General features: G+C 34.4%; 1 protein-coding gene across 1 annotated transcript in view; it reads left to right on the plus strand.

Annotated features, from left to right (window-relative positions):
• The first annotated feature begins 4113 nt into the window (after positions 1–4113).
• The window catches only part of LOC106668874 (uncharacterized protein DDB_G0289917-like), a 43163-nt gene continuing 28470 nt past the window's right edge, over positions 4114–18806 (plus strand). The window contains exons 1-8 of the mRNA XM_024226153.1: positions 4114–4338; positions 7932–7994; positions 8268–8342; positions 8405–8488; positions 9665–9718; positions 10136–10216; positions 10536–10622; positions 13900–14112. Of these exons, the coding sequence (XP_024081921.1) occupies positions 4255–4338; positions 7932–7994; positions 8268–8342; positions 8405–8488; positions 9665–9718; positions 10136–10216; positions 10536–10622; positions 13900–14112 (741 nt within the window). The 5' untranslated portion in view covers positions 4114–4254. The remainder of the gene's footprint in view (positions 4339–7931; positions 7995–8267; positions 8343–8404; positions 8489–9664; positions 9719–10135; positions 10217–10535; positions 10623–13899; positions 14113–18806) is intronic.

Here is an 18806-nt window from a genome sequence, read left to right on the forward strand (position 1 = left end):
GATGGCTGACATAATAAAACAATAGATGAGAAATCAGACAAGCCTATACCTCCTCCACCTGAACATCCCGAGCGAGCCGCTTCCACGAGGCCCATCCCGGACGCAGTAAACTAAACTGTGACAAAGAGCTCGCCAGGTGGAGTAGAGATGCGACCCTCTGATAGACAAAAGAAAGATCAAAGCTTCCGCATATAACCCAAAAAGCTATATAGTAGCAGCGCAAGCCAAGAAGCTGCAAAGAGCCAGATATGGCTTAGGAGCGGCAAAACAAAAGGCACAGACGGTATTTAGAGGATATGTCAGATTTTTATTGAAACCAAAGAAGATTTTGCTTTATTTTGCTTCAGATATAAATTCAAATCGCTGTTTCTGAAAATCATACCCCAAGATCATTGAGACCGGAAGATTTTTTATGACCATAAACCTAAATTTCGGTGAAAACTCTTCAATTCTAATTTTTAATTCGATTCCCTTTTTGGTTTCTACATTTTCTCCTTTTAGTTACTAATTTTAAATTTGTCGTCAATTTTTTTTTCTAACTATTCTTGAGTTGACAAGCCTATGATAAAAGGTTTCTGAAATTGACGACTTCGTTGTTCCTGAATTTATCAGTGCGTTCACTGCAATTTTGTTATTTGTAATGGTCGTAATTAATCCATCCCCTTTGTTATAATTTACATGATTTTTTGAGAGCACAATATTTTTACCTTTTGAATTATTTGTTTTTTGAAATTTATTATATTTAAAACTGATCTTATAGACGACAGCTATAAATGGTTTTAAATTATTACTTTATTACTAATTTATTACTTAATTTATTACTTAAATTCACTAATTTCGTGGTCCACTTGACCAATTAATATTTTACAATTACTTTGCTTTAGTTTATGTTTATTATTTTCTTCCGTTGTAGATGAATTTGGTGTATTTACTGTTAATTTCTCCGACGCGATTGGTCGGAGGTCTCTCCTTTTTTTTGCTGATTTCCGAAATTAAAATGGTCGGTATTTTATTTTATTAAAATAGTGCGGATCAATCCTGCTTTCGCTCCTATTTATTTGCGGTTGGTAGTTATCAGAATTATAATCTTTTTTAAACCTTGTCTGTTTTCTAGCCATCTCGTAATCGTCAGAGACCAATTATTTTCCTTTACCAAAGTCTTTATTCAATTTATTTATATTTTTGTTTTTTCTGTGATCGTGAAATTTATTAATAGCCTGAGGGGATTCGCGTGTGTCAGTGCAGTGGAAATTTGGACTTTTATTTTTACATCTCCTGTGTTTAAAATCAACATGTCTCTTATTGCAATTGTCCCTTCCACGAGTACTCTGACTATTTCTTCTCCCAAAATCCTGTTCATATTCCTTTCAGCTAAACCTATTTCCTCTGTCGTAATTTTATTGGTAAAAGTCGCCAGCATTGTCTATTGTTAAAATTTCTACCAAAATTATTTTTATATCGCGGTTTTATATTTTCTTTCTCGGTTTCGATCTATCGGTTCGGCAAAGGTTTCTATTAGTTCTCTGACCTACGACATGAATTTTCGGTATCCTTTGTTTTGTTTGTGCTTCCTTGGTTGATAGGTTGAATCTGAGTCACTGTCTGAAGATAAAAAATTAACGTGAAGTAGCCGCTTCAACGCCTTGGTCAATAGGAATTGAATAGGACCGCTCCTTCCATTTCCTTAAGCGCTGACTTACGGAATATATTTTAAATTTGGTACCCAATAAACCCATATATTTAGGATAGAGTCGCTCAATAGTTTTGCACTTTCACTTTGGCGATTCATGTCGAGAGACGTGGTTGTAGAAGTCCTTCAACCTGATGATGAGCTAAAAGGCTCGGAATCCGGATCGGTGAAAAACAACTTACTGTGAGTAGGAACTATCTTTTTAAAAAGGAAAGATCTAACGTTTATATCTTTTCTTGGTGCGGCATTATACAGAAAGAAGCTTACGGATCCGTGGCTATTTTCAGCTAAAATAAAGAGAATTTCCGAAGTTAACGATTTATAATGAGTCAAAAGAGGATACGATGCCCACAAGAAATTAAAAATAAATTCAGAATCATTTAATATTAATGGCGGTAATTTATTTATTCTATATAAGAGAGAATGATGTAGCTTGGATGCCCTGACAAATTTTTCTTGCAATTTTCTAAGTTGCCGCGGGTTTTCTTCTCCTTCCGATCCCGAGCTTACAAATTTAGGAATAAATTGTTCGTCGGGATTAGAATTTGCGTCGGTTGGGCTTTGCGCAGGTTTCATCGCCATTGATGGAGCTAAAGGTATAATTTTGAATTTACCAGTGTTTCGCGCGAGTCTTTTTGCATTCTAACCCTTTTGGAGTTTTAAATTCTACGGTTTGCGGCGTTGAGGCTTCGCGAAAAAGTTCCCGATCCGTAATAATTTTTTTTTTTTCTAGAGATTTTAAAATTCGGGATGCTATTGATGTGACAAAGGTTTGCTTCTGTTTTTAGGAATTCTCTGTTGGATTTGCGGGCTTTCATTTAAGGATAATGAAATTTCCTTTTCTCTTATTTCGATGTATTCATTAGAATAGAAAGGTAAACAACCTGTTTTATCCTCAACGATTTTCGACAACTTTCTTCCGAGTCACACATATTAGCGGAACTATTAATTGTTGTACTATTGTTCAAGCGATTCCTCTGCTCCAGGAAATTCACTGTGTTCAAATTTCTGAATGCACTGCTCGAAGTAGATTAAATCAGTATGGAGTCAAGCTTTTGCCCCGTAAGAGGACCAGAATTGACCAGAACACACAGAGTTGCACGGCTCCCATTTCCTCAAGAACACAGCCATTGGTCTTTAGACGATTGTTCTGGTGTACTTTTTACAGATGGATGTAGATTTGCTCTACGATCTCCAGATGGGCGTGAAAGAGTGTGGAGAAGGCAAATAAAAGTTACGAAGCTTGTAATTTTTCCCAGAACCAACCTTTTCAACGAAGCTCAGTGATGGTGTGGGATTTCAATGGAGAGTCGCCAGCGTTGGTTGATGTTCGTGGAGGGTCTTTGACGGTCACTCGCTATGAAAATGAAATATTGAAACATCACGCGTTGCCTATCCTCGATGAAATCAGCGACAATCCTATTCTAATGCACGATAATGCCCGTCCACATGTCGCTCGCATAGTACGAGCGTACCTCCAACAGCATAACATCAGGGTCTTAACCTGGCCGTTCTTCAGACTTGAAACCTCGAACATTTATGGGATAACCGCAAAAGAACAAGTCCATCATTTTCTGATACACTCCATGATCTTGAAAGGACTCTTCGTGAAGGATGGGCTAATCTCCAGCAAAGAGACATTTCCAGACTGGTAGAAGGTATGCCGAGGCGCCTTCGAGATGTTAATTAAGGCAAGATGAAGAAATACGCGATATTGAACTATTAATTAAAAACCTAAAACAAATTTTATCTGTCCGTCTTTTTTTCATTTTCCTTAGCAATTTACATTTTTCTTAAACTTTTTGAGACCAAGACACAATTATTAAAGAAAAATCAAGTTATATTACAAGAGGGTGAAACTTTTTGTGTTTCAGTATATAAGAATATATTTGCTTAATACAAAATTTGTATTTGTTAATGTCAAATAAATGTAATACAAAATGAAAAAATAAATAGATTGTTTTATATCAAACTTTAGTTTAACATTAAAATCATTCAGACTATATCGAGAAAGATGTCGCTAAACCCTGTATAATTTAGAAAACTGCTAAATAATAAGTATTATATAATCACGTAGACATTGGCGTAGGTTGCGTTTTTTATGTTCGTGTTTTTTGAGNTAGATTTGAAATCTTTGAAGGAGAGGACATCACCAAATCACTCCCCGAGATAAAATGGTCCAAAATCTTGGGGTTTGTGAACAAGTCCAAGAGGTTTATGAAGGACACGTGAGACGACCAAGTCCCGGACCTTTTAGGGATGGGGTATGAGTCTACCCAGTCATTTAACCCCTCGGGTCTTGGTCGCCCACCCTGCATAATATATATATACAACGAGCAAATTGTAAGAAGCAAGGAATCTTTTGTGGAAACGCAACAACTAAATCTAGAGATAGAAATGTCACTTAGCAACGGTTTCTTTGTTATTGTGTTTTTCGTCAAACGTAGAAAATCATAGCCAATGATCCGTGTTAACAAGTGTCTATCGTAGTGCCCGTTCCGACACTCGAGCCCAATGCTGTTTGAGCGGCTGCTGGTTTCCCCGAGCTAAAAGTAGAAAAGAAAATGTCCGAAAATATGTATCGTCCGGGCCAGCCATACCAGTTTTTTGCACAGGAGATGCAAGAAGCCAATTATCATTACAGCATGGTAAGTGCCTTAAAATGTGTTTACCGCTAGTGGCGACTTGACTACATCATTTTACTCGTCGGCACACACAGAAAGAAACGGTTAAAACAATCCAATGCCGGCAAAACTTATTCTTTTTTTTTATAGGATGTATCCTTGGATTCACTCACAGCTCACAGTTTCTTGAGTTATAACTTAATACAACTTAACACGTTATTTGTTATAAAAACACTCGCCCCTACTTTCAGCTAAATAAAAACCGTTCTTATATCTTCAGTGCTTGGATTATTCGGCTTATTGAATAAAAGTCCTGTGAGATTCAATATTTAGCTTGCAAGGTCTACAAGCCCTGCAGATGTCCTGGATGTTGCATACTTTCAGCTGTTTGTTCGTCATGCAGTAAAGTCTCCTGCTGACGTTTGAACTTTATCTATAGATTTCATTTTATTCAGCACGATTCGTGGAAATATTTATTTTCTAATTCTTACAATAGGCCTGTACATGTGAAAATAACGGAATAAATGTTTGTAGAATGAGGTTGTCTTTTTTTTATTCCCCTTCACGAGAAATATATAAGCATTTGTTCTAAATTTTGCCTAGTTAATAAAATGTAAGTCTTGGGTTGTTTAGATTCATTGTTGATTGAGAAAACATTGTTAAGATATTAAAATCACATATTAAAATCAAGCTATTAGCTTCAGTTCAATGGAGATCTAGTGTCTTTGAGTTGATTTTTTTATTTATTGAATAACATCCATTAATTTCGTTTTATCTTTTCCAAGAAGGAAAGAACGCTGCATGAACGGTGTGAAATTTAATTTTAGTGGGATATCGACATTAGGGAAAGTGTACTGTCTGCAAGTAGTTTGATGGATTTAGAAGAGTATATTTCGAAGAAGAGAGTGGTCTGGCCGCTCACGATGGCCTTTCATGCTACATCGTAGATACTAGCATCAACAAATCTGGAAGCTTGTGGACACTTTTTCCATAGTTATATAGGTCTCAAGTCACCGGACAATTTGCAAGATCCAGGGATTACCTCCTGTGACACTCCACAATACGATGTATTGTGAAAACGGGTGGGGGGTGAAAAATTAATTGCTTTTACATTAATTTAACAGTAACTGGGACATTTCAATATAAGCATGGCAGAGGGTAATTTTATAAAATGCTCTATCACCTAATTACATCAATATAGGTGAATGAATCTATTCCGCACCAGTGGAGGAATGAATCATATGTATGCTATATATGCTATTTGGGATCAACTGGAGTGCTCAAATTATAGAAGCATTTCACTCTTTAACAAGCTCCCCCTTGGCCGACAAAAAGATTGGATAATAACCGGTCCCCAATAAACCAGAACTTCTCCCTTCGGTTGATTCTTATCTTTTAGCCTTTTACCTTTTATAGATTTTAAAAGTGCTTATGATAGCATCATACTCTCAAGACTGTACAAGACCACCATGCAAGAAATGAATAAACCATCACAGCTCATTAAATTGGTAAAAATTACAATGATGGATAGAACCATACACACCAAATCCATACAGTTGCTGGCCTATGCGGATGATGTAGACATCAATGCATGCACACTCCCAGAACTAAAGGGTGCTTTCCTTGGTTTGTAGGAAGCAGCCTTAACCATGGCTTTTACCATTAATGAGGAGAAGACCAAACACGTATGTAGGAAGTGGTAATGGCCCACTCAGAGATGGACTGCAGGCGGGCTCTAGCTTCTTCCACAGAATAAATGAATTTATCTATCTTAGCTCCCAAATTAACACCTTTAATAACATCTCTCAAGAGATTAGCAGGAGAATCATAGCTGCCAATAGGCGCTATTTTGGCCTTTCAAAATATATGAAAAACAGCTTAACCTATAGGAATACAAAAATCAATGTTTCCATCCTATGAAATCCTCATCCGCCCGATACTGATGTATGCTTCTCAAAATTGGACCACACACAACCCAAATGAAAGATGTACTCTGTCCAGTGAAGTGAACATCGTAAATGTAGTAAAGTTATCCATATGAGGCTGGGTTGGTCATGTTGTGAAGATGGAGGAGGGGGAAGTGCCAGCAAAGATCAAATGGGTGGGCAACTGGGAATGAGCAAAAAGGTTGGAGGCCTAAAGTTAAGTGGCTTGATCGTGTACACATCAAAGTGAATATTATTCTAGGAATTACAACCGGAAGGCAGCTGCAAATGATAGGAACTTCTGGCATAAACTTATTGAGGAGGCTAGGACCCACAAAGGGTTAAAACAGATAGAAACAGTTCAATGCTGATTTTGAGGATAGGCATCCATGATTGACTAACCAGATGTGATCTCTTCCATTAAAATATCTTCGTTCTTTAAAACATTTACAGTTGAATTTGTTTATTTTTCCCCTTTTAACATATTCATTTCTAAGTGTCACATCCTTTTGTTGCCATTCTTAGCCATTAATTTTTTATTGTGGGATATTTCCAACAAATATTACAATTTATACCATTATGACGTCCATTGAATGTAATAGTTCACACTATTTTTTACATTAATGCATATATCGCACACCCACAAGAAAAGTGACACAACTCAACAAAAGAAAATTTTACAGGAGAGACAAATAGAAGTTTACTTTTTTTTTATTTATGAATTAAGTACATACCACTATGGTTGTTGGCAACAAAACTGCCATGATGCATCAATATTGTCTTTCTTTGTCCAAGACTTAAGTGAAGACACAAAACTTTAAAAATCCAGCTATACTACCCCCCAAAAAGAAACTACCACTTTTTGAGTTGACACTTTTCTTGCATATATTGGCTCTCAGTGATGTAAGTTAGTTTCTTTGCTCTAATGATAACGGTGGTCAATGGATGACTGTAAGGGTATTAATTTCTTTATAATAGAAACAGACAACATGCAAACATAACAAACAAGCATAAATATCCATTACAAAAAACATATTTGTACAATTGATTTAACAATTATTTTTCATAATGTGAAATTAATGTAGGCCCTTATGATGACCACAAATAGGTCAAAAGCTTGGCAGTAACAACTGAATTTGCTGTTTTCTTCAAGACCAGAGTATTTATGAGTGAAAAATTGGCTAATACTTCTAACATTGAAAACTAAAATAATTCTAAAATTAGTACTACTTTGCTCTTACAATGAAGAGAAACATGCAGCATAAGAACTACAAATGCTGTTAGATTCAGTTAAGGACATGCAATCTTATTTTTTCGCATAAAATACAATTGTGGTAATTTGGTATTTACAATATAATTTTCTATAATATTTTTGACTTGCAACTTTGAAGCTGAGCACTCATGCTTACCAGATTTATTAGTGAAATCTGAAGAGCTAGAACTATCACTACTATAAGTCATACTTTTCTTCTCATTGCCTGATGCCAAAGTCCAGCAAGAAGATCTAATATCCATAACACTTTGCCTTAAAGCCAAAGAGGTGGAATTTTTGGAAAAACTGAGGTTTAACAATTATTTAAAAAAATATTATTTTTTAACTATTAACCAAAACACCTAAAAAGATCTTAAAACAAGCAAACAACCAAAGAAAGAAGAGAACAATAAATATTAAACAAAGTTTTTTTTTTTTAGGGTTTAAATCCACAAGACACATTCTTGGGCCGTCATTCGCCACAAAGAGAAGAAAATGTCTATGTAAGAAATGGTTTTAGAACTTTAAAAAAATAACTATGTAAAATTTTTACTGATTATTGTTTATTTGCAAAATAGTAAAGGGAAACATTTGTAGAAAAATAAAAATAAAATGAAAGTGTGTGTGCACATGGTACCAATAAATGCTTTTCAGTATTGTAAAAACAGTTATGTAATTTCAAAATATAACATTACACAAATATTACATGATGCTAGTATATCAGTAAAATTATTTAATAACTAATCATCTAAATAACTATTTTATGTAATTTTCAGGTAATGGCACCATTTGGTTATGCACAGGAAACACGACCAACAACACCAACACCAAATTATGTTCCTTATTCAGGAGTAAGTTTTACTAAGAATTTTTCATTACATTGACACATTATGAGATTTTATTTTTACTTTAGCCTATTCCATTCTTTGGTTTTGAACAGCAGGACTTAGCGCCAGAGAAAAAAACTTGTTCATTAGCTCCACAGAAATATCAAGAGGTACTTGAATATTTACTTATTAAATATAAACACAAAACACACACACACACACACACGTACATATACAAACATACTCTTGTTGGAAAGATGCCAGACCAGAGCATTTCAGGAAAATGGTGGTTGTTGTATGGGAACTCTGGAAGGTAACAAAAAGGTGGACGAGGCAGCTGAGGCTGGGACATGCCAATCTCCGAACTTAACCACCATGATCCGGCCTCCTTGTGGCATCATCGATGGGCTGGATCTTCACAGGATCTCTCATATTAAGACCACTGTGGCTCTCAGAAGATTTGACTCATAGAACAAGGGTCATCCTCATCTGACTAGGGATAGGCCATGCAAGGTTGACACACAGACACTTAATTTTAGGCCAAAACCCACATATGAGTGTGTCCAGCATGTACAGAAGGGTTGTTCATTTTAATGTAGGGGGCTCCTTTTTATAAGTACAAATTTGCACATACATTTACCACTTTATAGAGCTCCTTAGATTCCTTGGCTCTATATAGAGAGCATGTAGGAATGGCATCTGATACGAGAATTTTGCTTGAGCTTAACAACAAATATCTGGATCCTCTGTTTTGATTAAGGAAACAGGGTTGTTTGACTGTATATAACAATTAATAGAAATTTCTTCTTGTGTTTCTTGTTTGTCTTGAGAGTGAATGCATTTATTAATGTGAATGTGTAGTGTGAGAGGGCCTCTGGCAGAATATTGAGCATCCCATTGACCGTCAATTAGGTCACTTGAATAAGTGCAAAGGGTGGTGGAGGAATATAAAGTACTCCACCACCTTAACTGAGTGAATATTATGTAAATAGGAAAGAATGTATTTCAGAGTGGGAATGGCCCCTGTAGCACTTCTCCGGTGGCTGGACGGTTAAGACCCAGGTCTGACCCCAGACAGCCAACATCGAGATGAGTGTTTTTCAAGACCTGATTGTAATTAATTTTAAATTACAAAACCTGCCATTGCTGTTGAACTGCCATTAGTAATAGGCCCAACTCTGTACACTCATGTATGTATGTACATGCAGTCAGTAATCAGTAATACTTGGATCAAACAACCTTAGGCAAAAGTACTTATATTTGAAATGTGAATAAAATACAAGTCTAAATATACCAGTATTCATGGTTGATGACATTACGATATGTTCTGTTATGTTATTTTTCAGTTACTGCCTGCATTTGGCACGGAGGAAGATCCATTAGGAGATAAGTACAGAGCTGTAAGTACATGGCATGTTAAATATTTTATTTTAGTTAAGTTACTACTACAAGTATGAGAATTTTATAAAGACAGCACACTATTTAAATCATTAAACTTACAAGAATTTTTTTCAGCTTTTTACGTTTAATTTAAAAAACATACATTCTGTGCTTTAATAGTAAATCTAAAAATATTAGATTGTTGCTGGTTCATGCATGTAATATTGATCATTGTTAGTGTGCTCTAAGGCTGGACTTACTTTTTATGCAAAGCCAAAATTAAAAAGTCCAAGTAGATCAAATATATTTAATCAAAACAGCCAAACTTTAGTCTGATATATTTTGATATCTGGAATATCTCTCAATATATTTATACTATGATAATTTTTTGTTAATATTTCTTGTCTTACAATATATTTATTATTCATCATTTGTAGAATAAATTAAAGAGGAAGTACACAAATAATTCAAGAAGTAGGAGCAGAGATAAAGCTGAAATACATAGCCCACATGTGAAAGTATGTCTGATTTTAATTTTCATTAGCTTTTACTCTAACTTGGAAATAGCATGTACAGATGATACAAATGTCATACTGGCAAAAAATAAATTGTCTTGTAATCAATGTACCTTTATTTTCTTTCCTTTTTAACATTTCATGACAGTGCTGAGAATTAATGTAGACAAAATTATTTGAGAAACAATTTGTAAGTGAAAGGCATTTGTGTCAGATTGTATTAATTAGTTGTATTAATCATAAATTAAAGTTACCAATGTTTCTTGGTGAGTTAAGATTTCTTGAGGCATTCTATATTAACATTTAGTTGTACCTTTTGTAGGACCGGGCTATGGAAAAGAACAACGATGTATCATATTCGAGAGGCCACAGCAGAAATAGAGAGCCAAAACAAAAGTTTTCAGATGAAGTATGTATTTTTGCAGTTATTTTGGCTATTAGTGGTAGATCAATTTATTGGTACTTAATTATTTTAATTCTTGTTAAGCTTTACTTTTTTAGTGAGCTGAATTATGAAAATTAAGTTGAAAATAACACACTTGTAATATTAAATTTTCTTCTTAACTTTCTTTCCATAATTTAATATTCTATATAAGTGGTACATATATTAATTTGCAGTAATATTATAGAATGTTTAAAAATTATTGTTTTTAAATTAATTCTATGAGAATAGATTGGATGTATTTGGGCTGATAGCATATTGATGGAACCATATAGTAATTTCAAAAGGGGCTTAATGACTTTTGTTATTTGGTGCATGAAAAATGTGCATTTTTTTATAACATTCTTTATTTTCCTTTTATTCAAAAATCAGATAGTACAATATGACATGCATAACAATCTGTCTGTCAGGAGTTAACTAAGAATAGCTAATAAAAGAGAAAAGCATAAATAAAATAAAAAATACTAATTAATACTACCTATCCTAATGAATAGTTACATCTGAGTAATGGCACAATTATAACATTTAAATGAATATAAACAGAAATTAACAATCCTTAGCCAGGGGGTTAATAAAACATAACTTTTAAAAATATTTTTTCTTTTTCCTTGAAAAGTTATCACCAATTGAACTGTTAAATCAATTACCAAGCATCGCATGCGTAGCATGCAAGGGATTTGCAATTTTTTTCGTTCGGAATCTGGATAAATGAAACACGAGAAAGGCCGGATACACCTATTTGCAAAAGACGACATTCTGATAAAATTGAGCACTCAGCCACAAAGTGTAAAATACATTCTTTTACCCTTGAGTTGCATAAAGAACACAGTTTGTTAACATTAGATTTCCAGGGTACAAAGTTTAGGATTATTTTTCAATACATTATTATTTGTGCTGAGTGGGAGGAATAATTTTATTTAAGTTGTCACAAATAAATAATTGTTTGACCATTAGTTTTTCTAAGCATTTTAAAAAGATTGACAGAATAATTAATTTGAGGGCCTTGGAGCCTTTCTTGAAGATAGGAATAACAGTATCAGTCTTTCATTTTAGGGGAAAATAAGAATTATTGTCACTACTTCAAAATGTTTCTATATCTGCTTCCCCACGTGTAATAATTTTAACAATAATTCTATTAACTACACTTATACACAATGACAATCCACCCACTTCAATCAACTTTATTAAGGACTGGGTATCTTATTTGACTAACAACTAATGTTTAAAAACCTTATTTTAAAGCTAAGCTAAAGCTGTAAATTTTCTGGGATTTATAATTTCACACATTTTTCTAGATTTTCAGAATATTCAGATGTTAAAATTGATATTTGTATTCTTAGTCGGACCCATCCTTTTAAGTATTAGTAGTTCTTTTAGTATTAAATATATACACACTTGGAACCAGATGTTAAAAAATTAAACATTTCTCCATAAATTAATAAATAATCAGATAAACTGTCCAGAACTTTTACAGTTAATTAATTTTGTCATTCCATTGCATAACACCAGGAACCCTCAAACTTTCAACATAGCCTTCTGTACGAAAAATTATACTTTTCATTCTCCAATCAATACAGTTCAAAGACTAGCCAACTCCATTGACAGAAAAAAAAACTTGAAGTTCCACTTCAAATTTATACATATTTAGCTATAATATCAGTTATATAGTTTACGTATTCTATGTCTAGTCCTTTTTATTTACCTGTTGTGATATAATTTTAAGTTCCTGTAGATACATTTTTTATATTTTTCTTTCTCTTTAAATCCACTTATATTTGTCTTTTCTTATATTTATCCACTTACTATTTATTTTTACATTGTGTTAACCTTGTTTTTGTCGTGATGTTTTGCTTCCAATCCTGTGTTTGTAATAAATAAATAAAAATGAAAGAGTTATTACCTACTAGTGACGGTCTAATTTTGTTCCTGCTCCCTTTTTACATTACACCAAGAAATCATGTGGCCAATTTGGATCTTCTTGTGGGATTATTTGTAAGAGTGGAGCATGCAAATGGGACTATGGGTGGAAAGGGTGGGGTGCAATTTTAAGCATCTGGTTCATGCCAGGTCATGGACAAAAGGAATGTTGAGTTTAAAATCTTAAAATCAATATTTTATATCAATCAAGCTTAAAATCAATATTTTGCATGGAAAGTGAGATTGTGTTTGTAGAAATGAACTTTTTTTGGAGGATCTCGGATTGTTGGGCCTGGATTCTATAAATATTGGAGCACTTAGATCAACACCAAAGTTCTAGTCTGTAAGTCCATGCAGGTTTATTACAGTATTTTATAAGGGTCATGGGTTAGACCAGAACCGGTCGAATAGTCTGGTGAGTAGTAGTGTTGTTTTAATTCAATTCTTTTTAGGCTTGTGTGGGGATTCGATGTCAATTACCAGTCCAGAAATAGTCAAAAGTGTTGTACATGTAGTGTGATTTGTTGAAATGTAAAAGTTACATATTTACTTTTTGTCTCATTTATCTTTGCTTTCCACCTTTTATACCACTGTTCTAGCAGGGAAATGTGGGTTTGAAGCTTTCTGTGTGGCAAAATCGGAATAAGCAGGAAGCATAGCTGTATCATCAGCACCTATAAATGTAGGTGTTGGAGGATTTGCAGAGAAATCATGTATGTAAATTGAGTAGAGGATAGAATCTAAAATACTAATTTGGGGGACACCAGAGTGAACTGAAAAGATGGGGGAAAGTGCTTTAGCCTCACAAACCTGAAAAAAAGAAAATTATACTAAAAATAGCTATCAATTTGTCAATTAAATAATGTGCTAAAAAAATACAAATTTAAAAAAGAAGTTTGGCTTTTAAAGTTTTAATCTAATAATCACATCTAATTACAATATTGGTAGAAATGTTACCTGAGAGGTCACAGCAGAAATGAATCACCAATGTTCAGTTGAAGATTATATACATCATTATATACATTGGTATATAATTTTGAAGTTAATAGTATATTTAAAAAGTAATGTTTTTACATAATTATAAGTCTTTTTAAAAAATATATTGCAGGTGATTTTACAATTTTTTAGCATATTCAAAATTTGTAATACATGCCAGTGATGTATTGGAAACCTCTACTATATGTATATTTTTAAACCAATACTTTTTATCAATACAGACAAAATTACAATGCGTTTTATTATTATTTCTATGTATAATAATGTTGCCAGTTAAAATATTCATATATTCTCTAATTTTATTTGGCAATATATATGTAATACTTTTCAGGCAATACATACAAACAGAGCCCTGAACAACTACTACAACTACAACATGTACAACAGCACTAACAAATATAACAACTACAACAGCAGCTACAACAGCACCTACAGTAACAGCAACAACAACTACAGCAGCAGTAACAATGGCAACAACAACAAGAAATGTTACCTGAAAGGTCACAGCAGAAATGAATCACCAAAGTTGAACTGTTCAGTTGAAGTATGTATTTTGTTACATTGATGTATAATTTTATAAGTTAATAGTATATTTAAAAAGTAGTGTTTGACAGTTATACTATTTTATACAATTTTTAATAATGGCAATGTTCTGTCCAGCTATATTTATAATAAATATGCACTAAAGGTTAATCTTTCAATTTTTAGATACATTATGTATTTCACAACTTTTGCAAATTACTCAATTTGTTTTAAAAACTTGTCAGTATAACCAGTTTTTTCCAAATTCGTTGTTTCACCCCTCTCTATTCTTTTTTGCTTCCAATATTATTTTAACCACTAGATAGACATAAATGAAAGCTGTTTCTTACAGCTATTGTTGAGTGATTCTTTCATATCGCCGCACATCTCCCTAAAAGTTATCAGGTGCATTAGATTTGTTTTTTCAGTGGAACTTTAATAATTTTGAACAATAATCGTTTATTCACACTATTGGCTACCAGTGTGTGTACAAAGAAATTAGTTCGTGTTTGTGAACAAATTAAGACTCACACCTTAGCCTGCACACCTTGCAATACAGACACCAAAGGAAATAAAGGTAATTGTTTCATTATTTATTATAATGTTTTCTTCTTTATAGTTTATTCATTAAATTTATACTTAAATCATTTGATGTTTACTTAAGTTTTCATCTAACATTTTTTATAGTATATTATTTGCTTTTTGGCATTAACCCTATTATTATTAATTAACAAGTTCAATTTAGAACATATAGACAATGTATACCATGTTTTAGGTTTCAAATATTAAGATTTAATAACAATAATTGCAGATGCTTTTATTTTTGTCTGATAGTGTCAGGAAAAGCTTTTTATTACGTTATTAATTCAAACCCATTGCATGATTTTAGTAAGCTCATGTGACAACTAGAGACTGGATTTATAATTCTCTTTTTTTGTATCTTGTATGACACTTGCTCACACTTTATATCCTTGTAATTAAAAATTTTACTTTTAAAATTGTGCAAGGAAGCATTGTTTATAATACTGAAATAAAGGTATCAGATATGAAGCTTTGTAGGTGAAAAAAACCACTTCTTTTTCTTCCGTCGAGCTTTCGGCTATATTTAACACCTTCCTCAGGACACTATTTCAATATAGTCAATGTTATGCTACAATATACATATATAAATTATAATGATAGCCGAAAGCTCGACAGAAGAAAAAGAAGTGGTTTTTTTCACCTACAAGGCCCATCCCTGATCGCTTTATTTCAAAATTTGAAGGCCGATATTACACTCAACTATATTGTTTATAATTTTTTTTGCCCAATTTTAAACTCCAGCTGAGAGAGTTGCACCATGATTTTTATATAAATTACCAGAAGGAAGGGTAAACATTGCACAGGCAAAATATAAAACTGCATAATTATAAGATCAATAGGAATCCAGACCTTTTTTTACAAATAGAAAGAAAAAAGTTAATAACAGATTTAAAAAGCAGAAGTCTTTACACACCAACATGGACAGATTTAGATCTACAGTCCAAACAAATGAAAATATAGTATCAAAACTGGAAAATTATGAAATCAGGGTTAGTATATATGTATCTTACACGTATGACTAATGCTGCCTGCATAAAAACAGATAATTGTTTTTAAATCAGCTGTACGAGTAGTATTGATTTATTTCTTGTTGATTTTGTTATTTCTTGTTGAACAATTTTTTTTTTCATGTTTTCCACTTCCTGTTTTGACAGTGGTCAAATGCTCCATATACGCTCCTGTAAGAGGGTTTTGCAGACTCCCCCCTCCTTTGAAATTGTAAAACATGGATATCTCTCATAAAATAACACACACACGCACTGACACAAGCACAGTAACTCTATGTACACAATAGGGCAAAATCCCCAGGCCAGGAAGTGAGCAGTGAGGGCTGTGCCAACCCACCCTCAGGTGGCAGCTCCACCAGCTGGCTAGGCCACACTCCCCTTAGCCGAATTAACCCTGTTACAAATAAAATAATAAAGGCCATAGAACCAGAAGGTCAGATGTTCTGAGTGTGCGAAGGGAGCACATTCCAAAGATTTGGAGGGCAACATTCCTCCAACTTATCAAGTGCAGTGGGGAGCACACTGCCTGCCCTAACATATGCCAAGGGAAGGCCTCAACCAAACCTACAGAAAACAAATACAGTAAAAAGTGATGAAATCCTGAGGAACAAGGAACTCCTGAGTGCCTACCCCACCAATAATGTTGGGCGATTTTAGTGCCCACAACAACTGGTGGTGTTCACAGCAAATGGACGCTAGGGGCAGAGAAATAAGGGACCTAATTGGAGAATCAGGACTGGTCCCCCTGAACAATGGCGCTGCTACATATATTGATATAAGCACTGGAACATTTAGCGCAATTGACCTGTTGATAGTCTCGCCCTCCTTGGCATCAATGGAGTGGGAACCCCCACTTGAGTGACCATATTCCAATATTCCTGAGGACTATTGTTGTGAAGCAGATGTACCATGTTCTGGCTAGGTAGGCGTTGAAGCAATTGCATGCAGTCTGACTTTGAGGGTGGAGAGAGAGAGAGAGAGAGAGAGGTGTATAACCACCTGCTGACAATTAGAGAATTGGAGGCTGCTTGGGGAGCACCAGGAATATAAATAACTCTGGGTGTGACGGTATTCCACACAAAATACTTCGAAACCTTCCCCAGGGTGCGAAGCATAGCCTGTTGGAATTCTTCAAGAAGTCAACAACATATGGGATATGGGTCCCAGCTGGCCATTCCTGCCCTTAAGGTGGGCAAGAACTTGAATCTGGCCATGAGTTACAGGCTGATCTCCCCGACAACCTGCGCAAGTAAACTCCTGGAATCCATGATAAACAGCCATTTGCTTCAGAGAAAAGGGTTTTACAGCCAATACAGGCAGGATTCTGTAGGCATTATTCCACAGTCGATCATGTTTGACTTCTTGAGAGTGATATTTAGAATACTTTTCTGAGTAGAGAGCATACTCTGACTATGTTATTTGACTTTGAGAAACCGTATGATATGACATGGATATATACAATACTTTGGGAATGTAGAGAAGTCAGAGTTAGAGGCAAATTACCCCGTTTTCATGAGGCTCTCTTGAGGAACCGACAATTATGTGTCAGATTGGGGTCCGTGCTCTCCAGAGACTTTGCTTAAGAGAATGGAATCCCTCAGGGTTAAGTAATAAATGTTATGCTTTTCTCAATCGCAGTGAATGTCTTGCTGATGGTGTCCCCCGAACAATCAAATGATTACTGTACGTCGACGACCTCTGTTTTTTTCCTGTCGGGGAAAGACCTAGCATGGGTCAGAGGGGTGATGCAGTCAGCGATAAGCATTGTGGCTGGAAGAGATGAGGAACCTGGATTTGCCTTCTCTGCATCGAAAATCATATGTGTCTACTTTTGCAGGCTGAGGAGGGCCCACAGCCTTCCTCGCAGCTCTGCCTGAGGGGTGCTGTGATAAGGTATGTGGAGTTGGTTCCTTGGCCTCACATTTGATCAACAGCTTAGATGGCAGCCACACATTGATGCCATCGAGGTGAAGAGAAGGAAAGTAATAGCATTATTAAAGTTCATCTCAGTAACTTCAGGTGGGGAACGGACAAAGAGACCCTCCTGAAAATATTTAACTCGCTGCTGTGCTTGACCTTGTTTTATGATTGCATGGCCTACTCTTCATGCTGAGAAATGCGCCTACAGAGACTTGATAGGCTGTACTATCACCGTCTTTGAGATTACAAGAACTAATATGATCAACTTGGCACATGTCTGTAAGTATGATTTGAGCCTATATAAATCCAAATCTTTCCACACGTCGTGATAAAGCTGAAACAGTACATTGAAAACATACACACTCGTATTAGTATATACCTAATTTAAGTTTGGTAGTCTCGGGTACTCATATTCCACTACCATCATCGACCGTGCTAACTTTCATACAATACCTTTCACACTGTATATATATATATGGTCAAGTCACCGGGGTATTCGATATTATGGTGTCTCGCCCCCAATCACCCTACAAGCAAGTAATAAATAATCTACTTTGGTGGGATACTCTATAAACTACCATAAACCTCACATACTCAAAACAATCAAGCTAATAAATACATTCTTTCAATAAGGGATAACCACACATCAAAGACACTACAATTGCACATGTTATGTGTGTACAAATTGTGTGGAAAAAAATAGTGGTGTGGGATGCCAATTGACATGCTTACTTTGTGTGGCAATTGTAAAATAAGAAAATAGATTTGGAATATAAATGGTATAAATATCTGTAATCAAAGGTCAAATATATACAAAAAGAATTTTTCTTTTTTTTTATAGTGATGATAGTACCTTACATTACTGTTAAAAATGGAAGAATATATGACAACAATATATATTATTGGGTATAAGTGTTATAATTATATTACTCATGAACTTTATGGTCACAACAAAATATAAAAGATTTCATAATATAAAAGAATCATTTAGTAATATGTAATATAATAATAATAAGTTTTTAATTTAATGAATTAATTAAACGATTTTTCCATTTCAGGATCTATCAGAAGATAAAAATTGGCAGAAAAAAAAGAAGGTCCCTTCAAGAAGATATAAGAAGATATATAAGTTATTTTAATAACACCAGACTATATATTTAATTGTAACTACCATTAAACAATTGAAATTGATAGTTCGATGGCGGGA

Source organism: Cimex lectularius, unplaced genomic scaffold (genome assembly GCF_000648675.2).
Source record: "Cimex lectularius strain Harlan isolate CLEC.00 unplaced genomic scaffold, Clec_2.1 scaffold66, whole genome shotgun sequence".
NCBI classification, from domain to species: Eukaryota; Metazoa; Arthropoda; class Insecta; order Hemiptera; family Cimicidae; genus Cimex; species Cimex lectularius.